An 18613-nucleotide genomic window follows, 5' to 3' on the forward strand; every position below is an offset into this window, starting at 1 on the left:
TGAGTATTGTAAAAGAATATTGATGATTCTAAAAATATTAGAAGACCAAGAACAATAATCATCTTTTTGTCATGACGGAATTATTTCACAGTGTTATTTGCCCTTCATTTTTTTAAGGCCCCAGTCATTCAAAAATACTAATGGAAAAAAATACTTCATATCTGGTCATAAAAGCATAGGTCAGCACCTTCAAAACTGTTCCTGTCTAAAAGAAATGCAGGGACAAAAAGAGAGCAGAGACTGAAGGAAAAGCCATCCAGTCCTTGGCCAAACTTGTGAGGTTCAACACTAAGAGCTAAAGATTCTATTGACCTTGGTAAAAACTAACAATAATAAGATTTTAAGATTTTTGGTGAAAACTAATGTCTCATATACATTTCAACAAAAATTTTCTTTCCCATGGTTTCATATTATAAAAAGCTGTGAGAAATAATACTCAGGGATGGCGTGCTATTGACCTATAGCCCTCTGATTATCTGTATCTTTTATCTGTTTTCTATCTTTCCTGTAATCATCCTCACTACCCCCTCAGAGGATTGCTCAACTTCATACCAGCTAGACCAATGCACCCTCTGAGAGGCTCTACCAGGAGCTGACTGAGACTGATAGAGATACTTAAAGCCAACCACTGGACTTAAGTCGGGGACACCTGTGGAAGGGTTAGAAGCAGCATTAAAGGAGCTGAAAGGGATGACAACTCCATAGGAAGAGTAACAATGTCAACTAACCTGGACCCCCTAGGAGCTCCCAGAGACTAAACCTCCAAGAAAGATACATTAGCTGGTCCATAGCACCCAGGTCGTATGTAGCAGAGGCCTTGTTGGCCTCAGTAGGAGAGGATGCACCTAATCCTGTACAGGCCTAAAGTCTAAGAGAAGGGGAATACCCATAGTGGGGTGGTTTTGAGGATGGGGGTTGGAGGAACCTCTCTTCAGAAGTAAAGAAGAGGGGGTATGGAGTGAAGAACTCTAGAAGGGGGAACAAGGAGGGACAGCATTTGGAATATAAATAAATAATATAATTTAAAAAAGAGAAAAAAGAAAGTAGAGGTAACTAATACTGACGTGATTCAGTTTATGTTTAAGATATGAGAACCAGCTCATACCTGAATACCTATTTAATATAGAACAATTCATGATCTCCCAGGCAAAATATGCCTCAGTTGTTATCTTAGATGTCACCACACATTATGAATTGAAGATGATTTTAGCAGATTGTTAATGATACAGGCACTGTAGATACCATGTTCTGTGTTCCTCATGATTGCTAGGACAAACTCTTTACCCAGGACACAAAACTACTGGCAATGTGAGGTGTAGCTGTTGGGCTTGCTACAAATCGACGGCCTCACTATGTAGCCCCTGCCACTGCTTAACCCATTGTCACTCAGGAAACCATGTTTTTCTTCTCCTTTGATGGGAACCCTAAAGCAAATAGAAAGAAAAAAGATTTCTGCAGAGTCTGCCATTGCATTCACTCCTGCAATCGTCTCTCTCATCTTCTCCACTTACTTACAATATGGATCAGAAGCACAGTCCACCGCACTCCCATACACTAGTTTTCATGTAGGAATTTTTACATCATCAGGGGTTGACTTGATCAGGACACCTCTGTCACTCATTCATGTTGAACCCTGTAATGTGTGTACAATGTTCGCTGCCACGTTCATGTGAATGGCAGCAGTGGGTGGCCTCACAAGGGTGATTTTCAGTGCTCTCTTGAACTTTTTTACAGATGCAAAAAAGTGAAAGAAAGGGGTTGGGGATTTAGCTCAGTGGTAGAGCACTTGCCTAGCAAGTGCAAGGCCCTGAGTTCTCCCCAGCTCCGGAAAAAAAAAAAAAAAAAAAAAAAAGTGAAAGAAAATGCATCATTAGTAAATTGTTGAAAAGGTCTTATGGAGGTGGCTGGTTCTGTATTTTACCATTCCAGTACAATGGGTCGGTTCAAAATGGCTGTGCTCACATCCAAAACTGTCTCCAGCGCTCTTTGATGACAAGAACTTAGGGAGATTCTCAAGGTTCCTGGAGTCTCTACTTCCGTGACCAGGTAAAACCATGCAAACAGAGGACTGATAATTCTCAGATTTGCAGTTCTGAAGCAGCTTCCTAGGGTTTTAGAGCCTTTGATGGCCAACAGCAGGCCTGGTTACATCACACCATGGAAGTTATCATCAACTAAAGATTTTCAAGAGGTGATGCAGTATCTACCCTTGATGCCATGGTAGTGATAAATATTTGGAGTGAAATAACAATCTCTAAATATGTCAAGGAGATGGCTAACAAAAGGGAGAGGATCCAATTGATTTAAAATTTTCAGGAGGTGGAGTTTCCTAGAGATTGGCCATTGCATGAGGCACACAACCTATATCCAGGGCACACTCCCAGCCGAAGTCTCCATTTTTTTCTTCCTTCCCAGTACATGATCATCTTATAGCCACAACACACACACACACACACACACACACACACACACACACCACAACACATGAACACAGTAGAAGAAAAACATTGTGAAACATACAAGTCGTTATATGCAGTGTTGTCTGTCCATGTCCAATTGTGTGCTGATGACTCTCTGTGCAGACCGATCCAGTAACCCGAACTCCCTTTGTATCTCCTTAGGAAATTCTGTCATAAAACACAAAAAGCCGAGAACGCATGTGTCTCTGTTTCAGATGATCCTGGAATCTCTCCACTCCACAGCTTCCTCTAGAGATAACAGGAGGGAGTAACTGAGGGGCACAGATTTGGAGCTGTACTAGTCACCAGTGGTCAGTGGATCCACCTGACATCTGTAATTCTAAGGAACCTCATGTGAACTAAAGTACCCAATGTAACAACATGTTCCTCTGTGGCCAGGAGAGTTCTGGGTTAACCTTCCACTGCAGTTATTAACAGTTGTCTCCTGTATACAACATGGGTCAGCTTAGAGGAAAACACCCATGACCATGTGGTATCCCAGTAAAATGGCAGATCTGACCTTCCAGCTGATTATGAGCACTGTGTGAGAGAATGTTTCCTGGATGTCTCAGGGCTCCAGTCAGGAGTCAAGCATCAGCAAATGACACGCACTCACACGTGCCCCGTGTCTCCATGTGTGTGGGATAGGATCCTTCTTCATGCTTCATCTATAACTTCTCTATCTCAAGGCAGGACAATATGCAACAGAACAAACAGACAAACCAATCACTGCCCACTTCTTACCAGCTCCTCCTCGTTGTCAAATCGTGCTAGCTCGGCGTCTTGTTCCTTGCAGAGGGTCTGGCTGAATGTCCAGTTACTTGGCGTTTCATTAAAATAATAACATTTATTTCCAACTCCTATCCAGTTTCTCGGGCAAGCAGCACAGGTTTTTACGGTTGAGATCTGTGCTGTCTTTTTTACTAAAACACAGACAATACAAGGAATAATAACAAGCATGTCTTCTCTCTTTATGGAATTCCCTCCTGAGCTCCACTGTGAGGTGTGAATTGGATTATAGCTTTCCTAACTGATCACTAGGAGTCCTCTCCTAAGCATGATGGGCCTTTATCTAAAGGCCTCACACCTTGAGCCTGTGTCCCATTCTCTCTCAGGTGCTAACTGACAGTAAGGCTCCCCAGCGGGCATTTCTACAACAGCCTCACTCCTGAGCTTTGGATGACTGTTTACTACAGTAGGGATGGCTACAGCAGCAGGCACTCTGGACTGACAACTATTGACAGACAGCCTACTAATTGAGATAGCAGTGAGGACTTTGCATAGGTAGTGTATACAGTGTGGGTAACTCACACACTTAAGAGGACAGTGCAAGATTTTAATTACAGTATGATGAACAGTGTGGTACTAAAATCCTATAAATTTATTAGTACAGAAACTTTCCTTTTAATACTTTCAAAATGCAATTGAGCCTGATAACATTGAGTCATGATGAGAGGCACTGTACCTTTCTGGCCATATTACTCTTCTCTGTCCTCACCTTTTGAGATTTCCTCTCGTGATTCTCTGCCTTGGACAGTTCCCCCAGGTGTACCATGTCCCCTGCATCACTGTCTAGAGCCTGCTGGATGTCATCTTCCCAGGGAGGCTGAGCCTGGCCTCCTGTGCACACCACAGCCTGTGCTGTTCCTTCACTGCATCTTCCTGCTGGAACCTAAGTTCCCAGAGAACAGGAACTTCCAGGTGTTTTCTCTGGAGCCCTTCCCACAATGCCTGGCTCACAGTGCTCAGTGAGTATAACTGACAGTGTGGATGTGGACAGAGGGACGCAGGATTTGGAGAGTGAGTCACTCACCTGACAAAGCAATAGAAAGAGCAACTACAGCTACAGTGAGGACCAGGATCACTGCATAGCAACAGAGAAGCTTAGCAGGAGACTCAGGGGAGATGATTCTGGGAAGATTTCCTTGGAGCATTTTACCTGTAAAATATGAATATAATAATGCCAATTTCAATAATTTGTTGAGTAAAATAAAATAAATTCATCACATACCTGCTTAACAATTGCCTATAAATTCCTGGAAGGCTTCTTCCAACCCTTTTAGAGAAGGCCCTGGTCTACAAAGTATATCATTGGTAGAAAGAAGTCTAGAGAGGATGGAAACAGAGTTTCTGCCAGGGACTCTTCTGGTGACTGAACACTGGGTGAATAGTGAAAGTTCAATAGTAGAGGGAGTAGAGATTCTAGTGAAATGCAAACAACTGAACTCTGGATGTGGATCCATGAAATGAACCCTGGTTAAAAGGAATAATGGAAACATTAGAAATAAACATTGATGTTATTAGACATATTAACAAAATCAGAAAAGAGGGGAAACTATAAATATCTCAATAAATACAGTAACATTATGTGAAAAATAGCAGTGCAAGGAACTTCCTCAACCTACAAAAGTTATCCATTAACAACAAGACTAAGTCCAACTTCAGTCAGTTCATTCCCAATGGTGCTATTGTGAATGTTTCCCAGCGATCAGGAGCAAGAGTCGGATGTCTGCTCATTCCTCCAGGTAGACTTTTGCCAGGAGGTCCTCACCAGGACAAAGAAATAGGGTCAGGTGTCTGGAGAGTGGCTCAGCTGTGTAGATCGCTGCACCTCTTCCAGAGAACCTGGGTTCAAGTCCCACGACCCACAAGGTAGCTGACAACACTGCACGGCTCCAGTTCCGGGCTCCATTGCCCCTTCTGACTTCTGTAGGCCCCAGGCATTCATGAGATGCACAAACATGCAGGGAAACAGCCATGCACATGAAAGGAGTTTCTTAAAGAACGAAAGAAGCTTTACACTTCTCAGAAACAGGTAAAACTCTTTCTCCTCATACGTGACATGGTTCCATCTACGTAAGAATTCTAACCCATCTGCCAAAGACTACTGGATATAAAAAATGTATTTACAAAGCTGTAGGATTGGGGCGTCACTGGTAAAATGAGTTATATTTTCCTGTCAAGTGGAAATTAATATCTTAGACAGCGCTCTTTACAGTAATGACAAAAAAACATAAATTTACAAATATAAAAATGGGATGTTCATAATCAGCATAAGAAAGACTACATGTAAAGCCATGAAGAAATAAAGATAGAAGTTGGCTCAGTGGTTAAGAGTTAACTTGTTAACTTGTTATTGCAGAGGACCTGGGTTCAACTCCAGCAGCCATATAACAACTCCCACAACTCTGTAATTCCACATTCTGGAAATCTGACACCTTTTCAAGACCTTGGTGGGCACTAGGTATACACAAGGTCCATAGATATCTATGCAGGCCCAACACTCACTCATGTTACATTTGGAAAGAAAATCAAAGAAAAGATGAAAGATATCAAGGTAGCTGTAAACACATAATGAACTGGGAATACACCATATTCTTCATATGTCAACAATTCCTGAACAAGTTTATATGTGCAACATATTCCTAGGGAGTGGTTACCTTCAGAAAAAAATGTAATAACACAAAATTATATGAAAAGTACTGTGAAAATTAAAGACAACAGAGTATTCAAACATGATTCTGAAAAGGAAAAGGTCAACATCAGAAAGATCTCAGTACCTAATCAGCCTAGTGCTATCAACAGAGTAGGCACTGAAACAGCACAGCAGAAAACAGGACTCCAGAATGACGTCGAACACATGTAGGCAACAGACACTTAACAGATGAATGATTTTTAAGCAGGGAAAGGGTGACATCGCTCCAGTATGTGCCCCTGAAACAACCTGCTGACTGACTGCTAGAAAAGGGAAGATTCAAGACTACTACAGACCTTCTGTGGACTTACAGACCCAAGCACAAAGCTTAATATTGTAAAGTCATTTGACTTTTTAGAAAAGTAAGGGAGAATGTTTGGGAACTTGGCTTGGGCAAAACTCATCTCAGATAAAAGAGCAAAATGACTGTGTGCTAGCAAGATGGTTAAACATTGATGTTGATGTAGATGTTGAAATAGATCTGACACCTTTCTGAGGCAAAATTGTGCAGCTACTACAAAGCTTTTGTCAGTGTAAAATATGGTACGCTCTCATCCTGCTCACATGTCCCCATGCTGGAAAGGACAGCCTGCATTTAAATTTCAAGAAATCTTTATGTGACTGTTTGCAGCAGCTTAAGGGTCCCAGTACAAATGAACATTTGTGACCATTGAAATATCCCCAAGCTGATGACAAGGTAAACCTTCTCTCAACACAAGAAACAACTCGGACTGTATGCCTATGTGTGCCTTTTCTCATGCCACTTCCACGGGACAAATGTCCCATAGGCTCCTTACCCAAAAAGTCCATATACTAAGGCTACCAGCAAGCTTATGCAAACTTGTGGTCAGAGAGCTACAGGATGAAGTCCCCTTGCAGTTTCCTTTCAGAAGAGACCCCAACTGCCACTACTTGCTTCCTCCACTTACTTCTCTAAAAGTTTCTGTGAGTTTTCCATAACCTCTCTGTATAGCATTTGCTGGTGAAATTCTTGAGAAATTCTGAATTCAGAGCATAGTTCTGGGTCAGCAGGGCTGTGGATATGGTCTCTCAGCATCTCCCCGAAGTGCTTGTTCCTGACAGGCTACTGCTAGGCACTGCACTGTGAGTGATGAGCAGAGGAGGTTGCTCTGACAAGATGAAGGAACTGAGGCAGGATTCTCTGCTTCATGGATCCATTGTATGGCATCTGGAAAGGTGAGTACTTAAGGCTGCAGCAGGGGAGCAGTGAGTGAGTCTCCAACAGACAATGGGGAGAGTAGGGTAGGGTAGGGGGTCTGCATATACTTTTAATATTATTGTTTTAGTCTTATTTATTTTAAGTGTAAGAATGCTTTTTGGCCTTTATGCATATGTATGTATGTATGTATGTATGTATGTATGTATGTATGTATGTATACTCCATGCATGCCCAGTGTTAGTGGAGCTCAGAAAGTATGTTGGATCCCTGGAATCGGAGTTATAGGTTGGTGTGAGCGCCACCATATGGGTGCTAGGAATGAAACCCCAGTTCTCTGCAAGAGCAATAAATGCTCTCAATGCTTGAGCCAACTCTCCAGACTCTATATATCTTGATGATGAATGTATGGTTATATGTTTTCGAAATTGAGGGAAAAGTATACAAGTGTATTAATTTTACTAAGTGCAGATTATAGTTTTTACAAAGTTTCCACTGACTTTAGCCATTGCATTTTGCTCATTTTCTCACACATAAAATACCAGGAAGCTTCTATCTCATGAACAAGGAAGAAAAAGGATACTTAGGATGAGAAGGCTTTAAGCACTGAACTGTGTGTGGCCTTTGGAATTTGGATCCACACAGAACTCTCACAATTAATTCTTAATAGTTATAAAACGTATTTAAAGACAGCATAAGAACTTCTCATGTGCTCACTTCCTGACCAGCATTTCTCAGCCATGAGTTGCTGTGAGCAATGGAGTTTCCCCTGTGAGCGCTCCTCTGATCTCCTCACACACCCTACAGAAAGCACATCTTGGGAGATTTCTAAACCCCTTCATATTGTGAAGGAGTGGTTTCATTGTGATTTCTACTTCTGCATCATGCTTTAAAATAATCTTTCTGAATCCAAGAAAACAGTGTAAGCTCTTGTCTGATTTTAGTGATCTCCTCTAGGAAGAACAATATTGGAATTTCTGTGCCTGACTAATCTGTCTCAGCATGTCACCCAGGTGCACCCAGTTTGTCACAAAAGACATCGCCCCAACATATGTTATGAATGCATAACATTCCATCATATATGAGTTCACAATTTTTCCACACTCATCCACTGATAGATTCTGGTGTATGTTTCATCGGAGCCTCCGACTTGGCCGATATCCCCCATTGCCACCACCCCAGCTACAGCACCTAAAGCCCAGCTCAGCTTTCCTGGCAGCTGTGCAACCTTCTCCCCTGCCTAGGTGACCTCACTTGGGCATAAGCCCAGCTGTGGCAGACAGGTCATTTTCCTTCACCTACAATCTATACATAAACTTCCCTGTCACAGCCTGGGCAGGACTTCTTCCGTCTTGTCCCCTGAGACTGGTGAACTTGCCCTGGAGCTGTTGTGAAATAAATATGCCTTTCTACTTTTCATTTAGCTTGAATTGACTTATCAGCAGAGAAACCCATTACTGTGTTCCATGAGCTGACTATTGTAAACAGTGTTACAACAAACAACAAACAAGCAAGTAAACATAACTCTTACCAGGGCTGGAGGAGTAGAGAGGGAGGACACGATATTTTCTATAACTTGGTATCAGATCTGGGGTTCAAAGGCACAGAAGGATGAATCCTGCTCAGGATAATGGACACTATGTCTAAAGCCAACCCAAGGGATTTTGAAAATAGTCATTACAATGAGCAAAGAGCATGATCATTAATTTTAATGTGTCAATCAAAACAACATTCCTACTCTGGCTTTGAACTGTTTGGACTGCAGGGGTCGCCACTGGCAGGAGATGAAAAAGCCGCCATTTTAGAATTTCTCCATTTTATAGTTTATTGCTTAGTCACGGGCTCTCTTAGGGCCTCTGGGGACCATCTAGACCCTAAGCCCTCAGAAGCACCTGGCTTATCTGAGAAACAATAGTATTTATTATTCATGAGCTTTCTCTTTGGGTATTCATCAGAGGAAGTGAAATGTTAGAAAAGTTGTGCTGCTTTGAGAAAGCCTGGTCTGTAGACAGCAAATATAGTGACTTTCACTGAATTCAGTTGCTTTATGGACCTTGGCCACTACTGTGAGGACCAAAATGTGGGTTGCCATTTTTAGCCCATAGAAGAGTCTGAGGAGCAAAGGAAATCTTTACTTTTGTCAGTTTTCCCACCATAACAGGTGCTCTGACTTACTGTGAGGAATACGTGACTTGGTGGAACCTGACAATGACTCAGAGGCAGAGCCAGAGGCAGAGCCAGAGGCAGAGCCAGAGGCAGAGGCAGAGGCAGAGGCAGAGGCAGAGGCAGAGGCAGAGGCAGAGGCAGAGGCAGAGGCAGAGGCAGAGGCAGAGGCAGAGGCAGAGGAAGCAGAAGGATCACAGCTGCGATTCTGCCTCAAGGAGGTCTGCTCTTCATCCTGTGTAATGTTCCTGGAGAGGAGTGGAGGATAATCCTGTAGGTGTGTACTGGACGACATTGATTACGTCCCTAGGATTCAAGGGAGGCATGGTTAGATCTCCCTCCTCTTCAGCTTGTCCCCTACCTCCCAGAACAGTGTTTACAATCATCGCAGAAGGTAGGCTGTTCACTCTACAGGAGCTTGGCCTGAGATCCTAGCTGATACTAGGCCCTTGATCTAGCAATAATTGGGAACTCTGTGCTTCAAGAAATTCGCTATTTTATTCCTAATCAAAAATATTAAGTTGGGGGTGGAATCATGGCTCAGCAGTGGAGGGCACTTGCTACCCTTGTAGAGAGAGGACTTGGTTCATTCCCAGCACCCACAGGGTGGCTCACAATTGTCTGAGTCGGCTTCCAGTGGATTCAACACCTTCTTCTGACCTCTGTGCATGCATGACCAGGCATGCCCGCAGTGCACACAGACATACAGGAAAAGCACCCATATACATAAAATATATGTGTTTTTAAGTTAAAGGGGAAGAGAGTTAAAGAATAAAATATTTCAAAATGGAGAGGATGCAGTTTTAAGCAGAAATCTTCAATGTTCTTTTCTCATTATTTATTATGAATTAAAACCGTAGATGGCTTTGCAGGTTTGATAAATCTCACACCCCACCCTACTGAAAAAAAACCTGAGATACAGTATCCAACACTAGGACCAAGATTGTTCGCTGAGGCCACAAGAGTGATTTAAGGCCAGAAAGACTATACCACACACCAGTGTCCTAAGGAAGAGGGAGAATTTCTGACAGCTTGGAAGTTTGGGGAAGGAGGAATACACCCCTACTGTGGGAGTCTGCAATGGGAGGTGGGGTTTGGAGGCGGGGCACTTGAGATGCGGGCTGGGTGCCAGGATGAGCCTGAGCCCATCCAAGGTCATCCAGTGAATCCTGGAAGAATCCAGAAACCTACTTAAAAGAGCCGTTTTACTGAGCAGAAGTAGGGAACTCAGAATCAAGTATGTGGAGGGCAGCAAGCCAGTGGAAAACTCGGTCATTCTGAAAGGGAAATTCTCCAAGGAAAATCTGAGGGATTCAGTAAGACTGCTGTGCCAGGACTGGGTGCATGGGGCCAGGGGTGCGGAAGGGGTTGGGGGTGGGAGGTTGGTGATGAAAATTTCAAACTTAACACTTTACAACACCAGCCGCTGGCCCATGGCTGCTGCACTTTAATTACACTGAGTGATCACAGGAAATCCCAGCCTCACTGCTTCTAGGGTGCAAGTTTATAGCACTTTCTGAAAGTTAGTGGAGTGCAAATTCCAGTAGCCTGGGAAGAGGAGATAACAAGTTTGCTGTTGGTTGCGCTTCCCCCCAAACTCATTTAAGTAACAAAAACCATACTAGAAAAATACATTCCTACCCCCTGCAGAGCTCCCCACCCCACCCACCACAGCCACCGCCCATCTATTAAAACCCAAGGTGGCAGGCTAACAGGAGTGAGGTTCAGCTCCTTTCTTGAAACTCCCTTCTCTCCCTTTAGTTTAGTTTACATTTCATTAAATACATATGGTTTTCTCCTGTTTCTGAGCAATCTGGGGAGGTAGGATCTGCACCTTCTTGCTGAAGCAATGAGCCTCTGATGAGTGAAAACATTGGAAGAGCCTGAGATCCTGTGAGTGGAGTTTTAAACCAGCTGACCTGTGATTGGGCTCCTAGAAATAAAAATAGGGGGCGGGATCAATGACCGAAAAGCATGCTGTCCTGTAAAGGAAATAAACAGAACTGAGAAATTTTTCCCATTTTAACGGTACATGCTTTTTTTTTTTTTTTTTTTTTTTTTTTTTTTTATCGAAGCCATTTTTGTGTGTGGTGCCAGGGATCAAACTCAGAGCCTCATACCTCAGAACTGGCCAGTCTACCATTCATCTGTGCCATTGCACACCAGTCAGTTATATCTCTATTCACTTCAGAAAAATCACTCAACCTTTCTCTCCTATGCCTGTCTCCTTTCTTTTAACCTCACCAAAACTTTGCTGTTATCAACAATTTCTTTTTTATATTATTAATTATTTTATGTATTCACATTTCAAATCTTGTCCCCATTCCTGGTCTTCCACAAACCCATCAAATCAACTCCACTCACCTTTGCGTATAAGAGGGTTCGACCCCAGGCAACCTACCCACTCCTGCCTCACACCTCTAGCATCTGCCTTTTTTGGGCATCAAAGCCTTCACAGGACAATGTGCCTCCCCTCCCAGTGATGCAGGATAAGGCCATCCTCGGCTACATATGTAGCTAGAGACAAAGACCCACCCATGTATACTCTTTGGTCTGTGGTTTAGTCCCTAGAAGCTCAGGGAGTGTGGGGTCCGGTTAGTTGATACTGTTGTTCTTCCTATGGGGTGGCAAAACTCTTTGGCTCCCTCAGACCTTCCTCAGACTATTCCATTGTGGTTCCTGGATCAGTCCAGTGGTTGGCTGTGAATATCTGCATCTGTCTTAGACAGGTATTAGCAGAGACTCTCAGAGGACAGCCACACCAGGCTCCTGTCTGGAACAGGTCTTGGCATCTGCAACAGTATAGGGGTTTAGTGTCTGCAGATGGAATGGATCCCAAGGTGGGGTGGTGTCTGGATGGCCTTTCCTTCAGTCTCTGCTCTGTTTTGTGTCCCTGCATTTCCTTTAAACAATTCTCCGTTAAATTGTTTGAGATAGGTGTGTGGCCCCATGCCTCAACTGGGGGTCCATATCTACCGAATGGCGGTGCTCTCTTGAGGTTCTACCTCCCCACTATTGGGAATGTGGCTAATGTCATCCCCATTGGGTCCTAGGAGCCTCTTGCATCCCTGGATCTGGCACTTTCTTGTGGTTTCCCCTCCTCCGTCCATTCCCCACCACACCCCAAGTGCTACACATTTCTATTCATTCTCCTGACCCTCTGGACTTCCTCCTGTCTCCTCCCATACCTAATCCTGCCATCCCTTTTTCCTCCACCTCCCCTCTTCCACCCATTCCCTTCCTCCCTCTGCCTCTCATGATTGTTTTGTTTCCCCATCTAAGTGAGATTGAACCATCCACACTTTGGCCATCCTTCTTGTTGATCTTCACATGGTCTGTGAGTTTTATCATGGGCATTCTGAGCTTTTGGGCTAATAACCACTTATCAGTGAGTTCAGACCATGGATGTTCTTTTGGGTTTGGGTTACCTCACTCAGGATGATATTATCTAGGTCTATCCATTTGCCTGACAAATTCATGAAGTCTTCATTTTTAATTGCTGTGCAGTGTTGCCTTGTGCAAATGTAACACATTTTCTGTATCCATTCGTCTGTTAAGGGACATCTGGGTTGTTTCCAGCTTTTGATTTTTATACAAAAGGCTATTATCAACATAGTTGAGCAAGTGTCATTGTGGCATAATGGAGCATCTTTGGATATATGCACAGGAGTTATATAGCTGGTTCTTCAGGAATTCAACCAGCAATGGACGAGTGTTCCTCTATCTCCACATCCTCAGCAGCATCTGCTCTTCCCTGAGTTAGACATTCTGATTGATGAAAGGGAGAATCTCAGGGTTGTTTGATTTGCATTTCCCTGATGAGTAAGGATGTTGAACATTTTTTTAGGTGCTTCTTAGCTCTGTGCCCCCTTTTTTTCATTGGGTTTATTTTTATTTTTTGAGTCTAACTTCTTGAGTTCTTTGCATATTTTAGATATTAGCTTTCTATCAGATGTAGGGTTGGTAAGGATCTTTTTCCCATCTATAGGTTGTCATTTTGTCCTACTGAAAGTATCCTTTGCCCTACAGAAGCATTTCAGTTTCTTGAGGACACATTTGCTGATCTTTGAGCCTCAGTCATTGGTGTTCTGTTCAGGTAATTTCCCTCTGTGCCAAGGTGTTCAAGGCTATTTCCCACATTTTTTCTGTTAGATTCATTATACCTCATTCTAAGTCTGGAGGACTTAAAACTTTGTACAAGGAGATAAAAATGGATCAATTTGCATTCTTCTACATACAGACCCCCAGTAGACCAGCACTATTTGTGGAAAAGGCTTTTTCCCACTGTATGGGTTTGAATTCTTTGTCAAAGATCAGGTAACCCTAGGTGTGTGGGTTTATTTCTGCATCTTCATTTCCGTTTCACTGATCAACTTCTCTGTCTCTGCACTAAGGCCATGCAGGGTTTTTGGGTTTGTTTTGTTTTTTTGTTTTTTGTTTTTTGTTTTTTTATCACTAATGCACTAATCAGGGACAGATATGTCCCTAGTCAAATGATCTTTAATAAGGAAATGGTCTTAAATATCATATTCTGTGGAGTTCTCAAGCCTTTGAAGACTATATACCTATGTAAAGTATATCCAAACTGTTAAACCTTAAATATTCTTAGTCATTTCTATTTGAGTAAATTAAAAACATTTTATTGTAATTAAATAAGAATATAATCTAAGTATGTGTTTTCTATCTGGCATTTAACTTTCATTACTCAATCATCATGAAGAGTTTATATCAGTTATTAGAAGGACTGGGTCTAAGCCTTATATTCTATGTAAGTTGCATAAGCACAAGTACTGTCAAAGAGTAACAATATTAATTTCATATTTCGCATCAATATAAGAAATTCACGAGTTCCGGCATAGGGCGCGTCGAGCTCAGTGATGAGGCCTTCTTCCACCCGGGCCCTCCATGGCCTCGGCTTGTGCCGGGTGAGCCGTGGGGTACCCGGGAGCAGCCTTGGTCCCCGTCCTACGGACCCCAGGAGCCCGAGCCCTCGCGGCAGCCACCGGCCGGGCCACTTCGCGATTCTGCAGGGACTCTTTTGGCAGCGATGTGCCTGGATGGTGGCAGCCTCTGCGCGCGGCCTCCACTACTACACCGGCCCCCTACTGTCCAGGGTCGGGCCACGGAGAAGCCCCAGCTAGGCCTTCGAGGACATCTCCGGGTGGCGGCGAGCATGGCATGGCGGGAAGAATGGCGACCACCTGACAGCCAAGGCTGGCCCTTCGGGGCTTCTGCAGCCTGAGGCGGCGGGCTCGGAAGAACACTCGGCCATCCCTGGGAGGGAACCGACCCTGAACGAGCGCTCAGACCTGGATGAACAGAGGCCTCGATGGGACTGGACGAAGGTGAGAGGGCCCCGAATAGCGGCGAGAGGAACGATCGATTGTTGGGTCTTCCTTCCATCCTAGAGAAGCCGGGACGCGACAATCGCCTGTGGTCAATCGGAAATGCTGGCGAAGACTTACCTGCCGCCGTAGAAGGCCTGTGTATATAATATGAAAAAGCTGCTCTCAACCTTTCCCCCGACCCTTTTTAGATTGTTGGCTAAATCTGGACATGTAGCTGTAGAGATTGCCGACGTAGGGTAGAGATAGAAGATCACACGTGTACCCAGTCGTCATAAAAAGAAGATCGGAGACTCGTCTTCTACAAGGGACTTTGAAATGGAATTGTTGAGGCCGCCTCTGGAAAGACCCAGGAGCGACACTGGTTCCTGTTTGTTCAGTAGTTTAGAGGACCCAGCAGATGGAAGAAGAGGTCCGGAGCCCGATTGGTCGTGTGAAGAAGATCTCTCCTCTCTCTCTCTCTCCCTCCCTCCCTCTCTCTCCCCTCTCTCTCTCCCCCCCTCCCATTGTATTGTGTATACATTTTATTCCTCATTTCTTACCCCCCCCCATGTTATGGGTGTGTGTATTTGAGTGTGTTTGAGAATGTCAGGTTTTTTGGGTTTTCTAGCTGCTCTGAAGTGCCTGACATACTTTATAAGTAGTAGTAAAACCTTTTCTGTAAATACCTTTTCGTTAGGATTCATTTGAAATAGTGTTTGGAGAGGAATAGCCCAACCTCTCCTGAGTTGACCGCATTGTGTTTGTGCCCTGGTTCCCAGAAGGAAATCCAGAGTTCTAAGCCATTGTGGTTCGTGGGTGGAAAGGGAAACGCTGTCCCATTTCGTTTGGCTTTGCTCTGTACATAGTGTATGTAAAGGACAAAGGGGTCCTAATTTACAACATCTAGTCACTCTAGATGTGAAAGAGGTTGCCAGTGTATGACAAAGTAGAATTGGTGGAACAATGCACTTTTTTTTTTTACATTTTGTGCTAAAGAATTTTTAATTACTCTTGTTACATGTGTGCCGTTTACTGGACTGCTGTGTACATAGTGGACAACAGTCCTTATTGAAACATCTGGTCTATCTAGATATTTAGAAGTGCCCAACGTATGTTAAATGTAGAGGTAGTGAAATACCACTTTGTAAATATCTTTTTCCAAAAACTCATGAATCATTGTCTTTTGGGAGTGGAGTGCTGAGCCCCTCCGACCAGTACTATTGTCCTGTTTGGAGGAGGTGCTGGGAGGCAGTGACAGCAGTCATGTAGTAGTGAGTGTTTATGGGACCTTTTTAGATGCCATTTCTATATACTTGCATTTTGTTTTGCTGTATGTATTCTGTATATAGTGGACAAATATGTCTAAAGTTTTCAACATCTAGACTTTAGATGTTAAAGAGGTTGTCAATGTATGACAAGGTAGTAAAATTAGCACCTAGTGTACCCGGTTAGAATTCATAGAAAATACTGTTCTGTAAATGACTTGGGGATAGGAATTTGTTCAGCTGTTTCTAACATTGCACATGCCTATATTTGTCTTCTGGTTTGAAGGCAGAGAGAAGGGAGAAGAAAGTGGGTCAAAGCCCAAATGGTTATATTTAGAAGATACCTCAGATAATATCCATTGCTTTGCCTAGTTTTTATTTACCAATGCCATGTGAATAGCAGATAAGTTCTTACATGAAGCATCCAGTCTTTCTAGGTATTTGAAAGTGCTTGATACATTTAAAGGTACAAGTAGTAGAATATTTTGTGTATATAGTTTTTTAAAACTGGAGAAATAGTGTGTGTAGAAATAGAATTGTTAACCCACCTCTGGGAACAGTGTACTGGCTGTACTTGTTCAGTGGATTGAGGAGGTGGGAGGGAAGAAACTGCAAAAAGATTCCATTAGTGCTAGACATCTCTAGCTTACCCGTCACCCTGTATGCTGTGTGCATCTCATGTAACCGCTATACTGTATTATATTGTACATACTGGACAAATGAGTCCTAGGATATCTAGTCTCTAGGTATTAAAGAGGTTGCCAATGTAGGACAAAAGTAGTTCGTCACCTCACACATTCTGTACACTGTTAGTTCATAACAAGGTTGTCTTCTGAAGAGTTGTGAAAGTGTATCATCCAAGTGACAGGTGCCCATGTCACAGGACACAGGAGAGGGGCTGGAGGGGAAGAAAGGTCGGAGACCAGAATATTCTCACCACAAGACACTTTGAGACCGAACAAGTTACACGTGTGTGGTTTCAACACTACTGTGTATATAGGGGACAAATTTAGGTCCTCATCTGAAACATCTAGTCCTTCTAGGTGTTTAGAAGTGCACAAAGTATATTAAAGTAGACATAGTAAATAATACATGTTGTAGCTTCTCCTGTTTAAACTCGTGAAATGCTGTCTTTTGAAACTAGAAAGAGAAAACCGCTTCTGAGCAATGCAGCCTTGCTTCTTGCTTGCGAGGGTTTGGGAGGAGGGAGAAAGAAGAGGAATGAATGGTAATGCAAGATTAGCCATTGTTCCTTACATCTGTGCATCTGATTTTGCAATGTATAGAAGATGTGTCCAAATATGCAGCACCCAGTCTTCCTAGACAGTAAAGAGGTGCCATTGTGTGTGACAAAGTAAAGTGAGTGAACAGACATGTTTGTAAATTACGTGAAAATTTGTAGAAAAAAACTCATAGAACCATTTAGGAAACGAAAGTGTTCATCTCCCCACAAAGACATGGCAGTTGCACACGTGACCCCTGGGTGGAGAGGACAGGAAGAGGGGCTAGACCAGAACCTCAGTGTTGAGAAGGCAGTTTCTGACTGCAGCCTTTGTTGGCTGTGCAGTGTACCCACAGCAGTGTACTCATGCTGGGGAAACGGAAGTGCGTATTGGGAACATCAGTCTCCAGATAGTCTTCAGAAGTACATTAATTGTCTTGGTGTGGTAGGGCACGCCTTTAATTCTAGGCTGAGGCAGGTGGATCTCTGTGTTCTGGGTCAGCCAGTGCTATCTATAGACTTTGTCTCAAATCAGTAAGAAAGTGTGCATGATGAAATGGCAGGGTGGCTCGGCATGGAAAGGTGCTCGTCACCAAGCTGGTGACCTGAGTTTGATTTCCAGGATCCACGTGATAGGAGAAAAGTCATTCACAACTTGCCTTTTAGCCTCCACACAAGTGCAGTGGCACAGTGTGCACACATGCATACAGTAATGCGTAAATGGAAAACTGCACACCATGGTAACACCACTTTTTAGATTGTTTTATTTCATAGGAATGGTCACACTGGGGAAGTGAAGGTCAAAGTTGGCCTTTGAGCAGATGCTGTTACCAGGTGGTGGAGGTGGGCTAAGGCAAAGACTAGTGCTGAGAAAAAGGCACTGTAGCTGTTGATTCGAGCTGTCTAGCCACCGGTTAGATTTGCATTTCAGTTAACCAGTTGCCAGGCATTAGAAATAGTCCCAGTGCCTAAAGGATGTTAGCAGTAGCAAAAGAGTCACTAGAAGTCAGGCTGGTCTTTGTTATTGTCTCACTAGCATCATCTGCGCTTAGGAGTTGTGCGGAGAAGAGGATGGGAGAGGGAGAGACTGTAGTACTACTACATCCAGAAGATAGCTGTCTGTACCCAGGGGCCCTATGTGCATCTCGGTAAAATACTTGTGTTCATTGTGCGTAGTTCATGCCTCATCTGAACGTTATGTCCTAAAGGAGAGCACATAGCTAAAAGAATAGCTAGTGATATGGCAGAACTGACAGAGGGTTCCTCTTGAACATGGAACTGGTAAGCCATGTCTGGACAGTGGGGAAATTCATGTTGCTAGGATGACTGCAGGGGCAGAGAGGCTCTCAGGGTGAGGTCTGCAGCTGTGTGGAGACTGACATCCTGAGAGCCCCCCACCGTGGGTGCATCTCCCAGCTGCTCCATAGGAATACATTTCTTGATCGGGGAACACCCCTTCTGCATATGTTAGTGTCTAGATCTGATGATGAGCTTAGGAATGCTAGACTTGGTGTGGTCTGTTGCT

General features: G+C 43.6%; 1 protein-coding gene and 1 long non-coding RNA gene across 2 annotated transcripts in view; one reads left to right on the plus strand and one right to left on the minus strand.

Annotated features, from left to right (window-relative positions):
- Positions 1-934: 934 nt before the first annotated feature.
- On the minus strand, positions 935-9569 carry LOC116903202 (C-type lectin domain family 2 member D2). The gene is made up of 6 exons (XM_032905579.1): positions 9472-9569; positions 9287-9351; positions 4273-4398; positions 3204-3382; positions 2521-2627; positions 935-1424 (listed from the first exon to the last, which is right to left on the minus strand). Exons 1-6 carry the CDS (start codon positions 9567-9569, stop codon positions 1298-1300), a joined length of 702 nt encoding a protein of 233 aa, XP_032761470.1. The 3' UTR covers positions 935-1297.
- The window catches only part of LOC116903207, a 29617-nt gene continuing 17942 nt past the window's right edge, over positions 6939-18613 (plus strand). The window contains exon 1 of the long non-coding RNA XR_004388260.1: positions 6939-7131. This is a non-coding gene — a long non-coding RNA (uncharacterized LOC116903207). The remainder of the gene's footprint in view (positions 7132-18613) is intronic.

This window comes from Rattus rattus, chromosome 6 (assembly GCF_011064425.1).
Source record: "Rattus rattus isolate New Zealand chromosome 6, Rrattus_CSIRO_v1, whole genome shotgun sequence".
NCBI lineage: Eukaryota > Metazoa > Chordata > Mammalia > Rodentia > Muridae > Rattus > Rattus rattus.

Coding starts and splice junctions, on each gene's coding strand:
- LOC116903202 (XM_032905579.1), bottom strand. CDS start 9,569: ATGTCGTCCAGTACACACCTACAGGATTATCCTCCACTCCTCTCCAGG. Junction 4,399..9,286: donor CAAGTCACGTATTCCTCACA/GTAAGTCAGAGC, acceptor CATATTTTACAG/GTAAAATGCTCCAAGGAAAT. Junction 2,628..3,203: donor TTGACAACGAGGAGGAGCTG/GTAAGAAGTGGG, acceptor GTTTTATGACAG/AATTTCCTAAGGAGATACAA.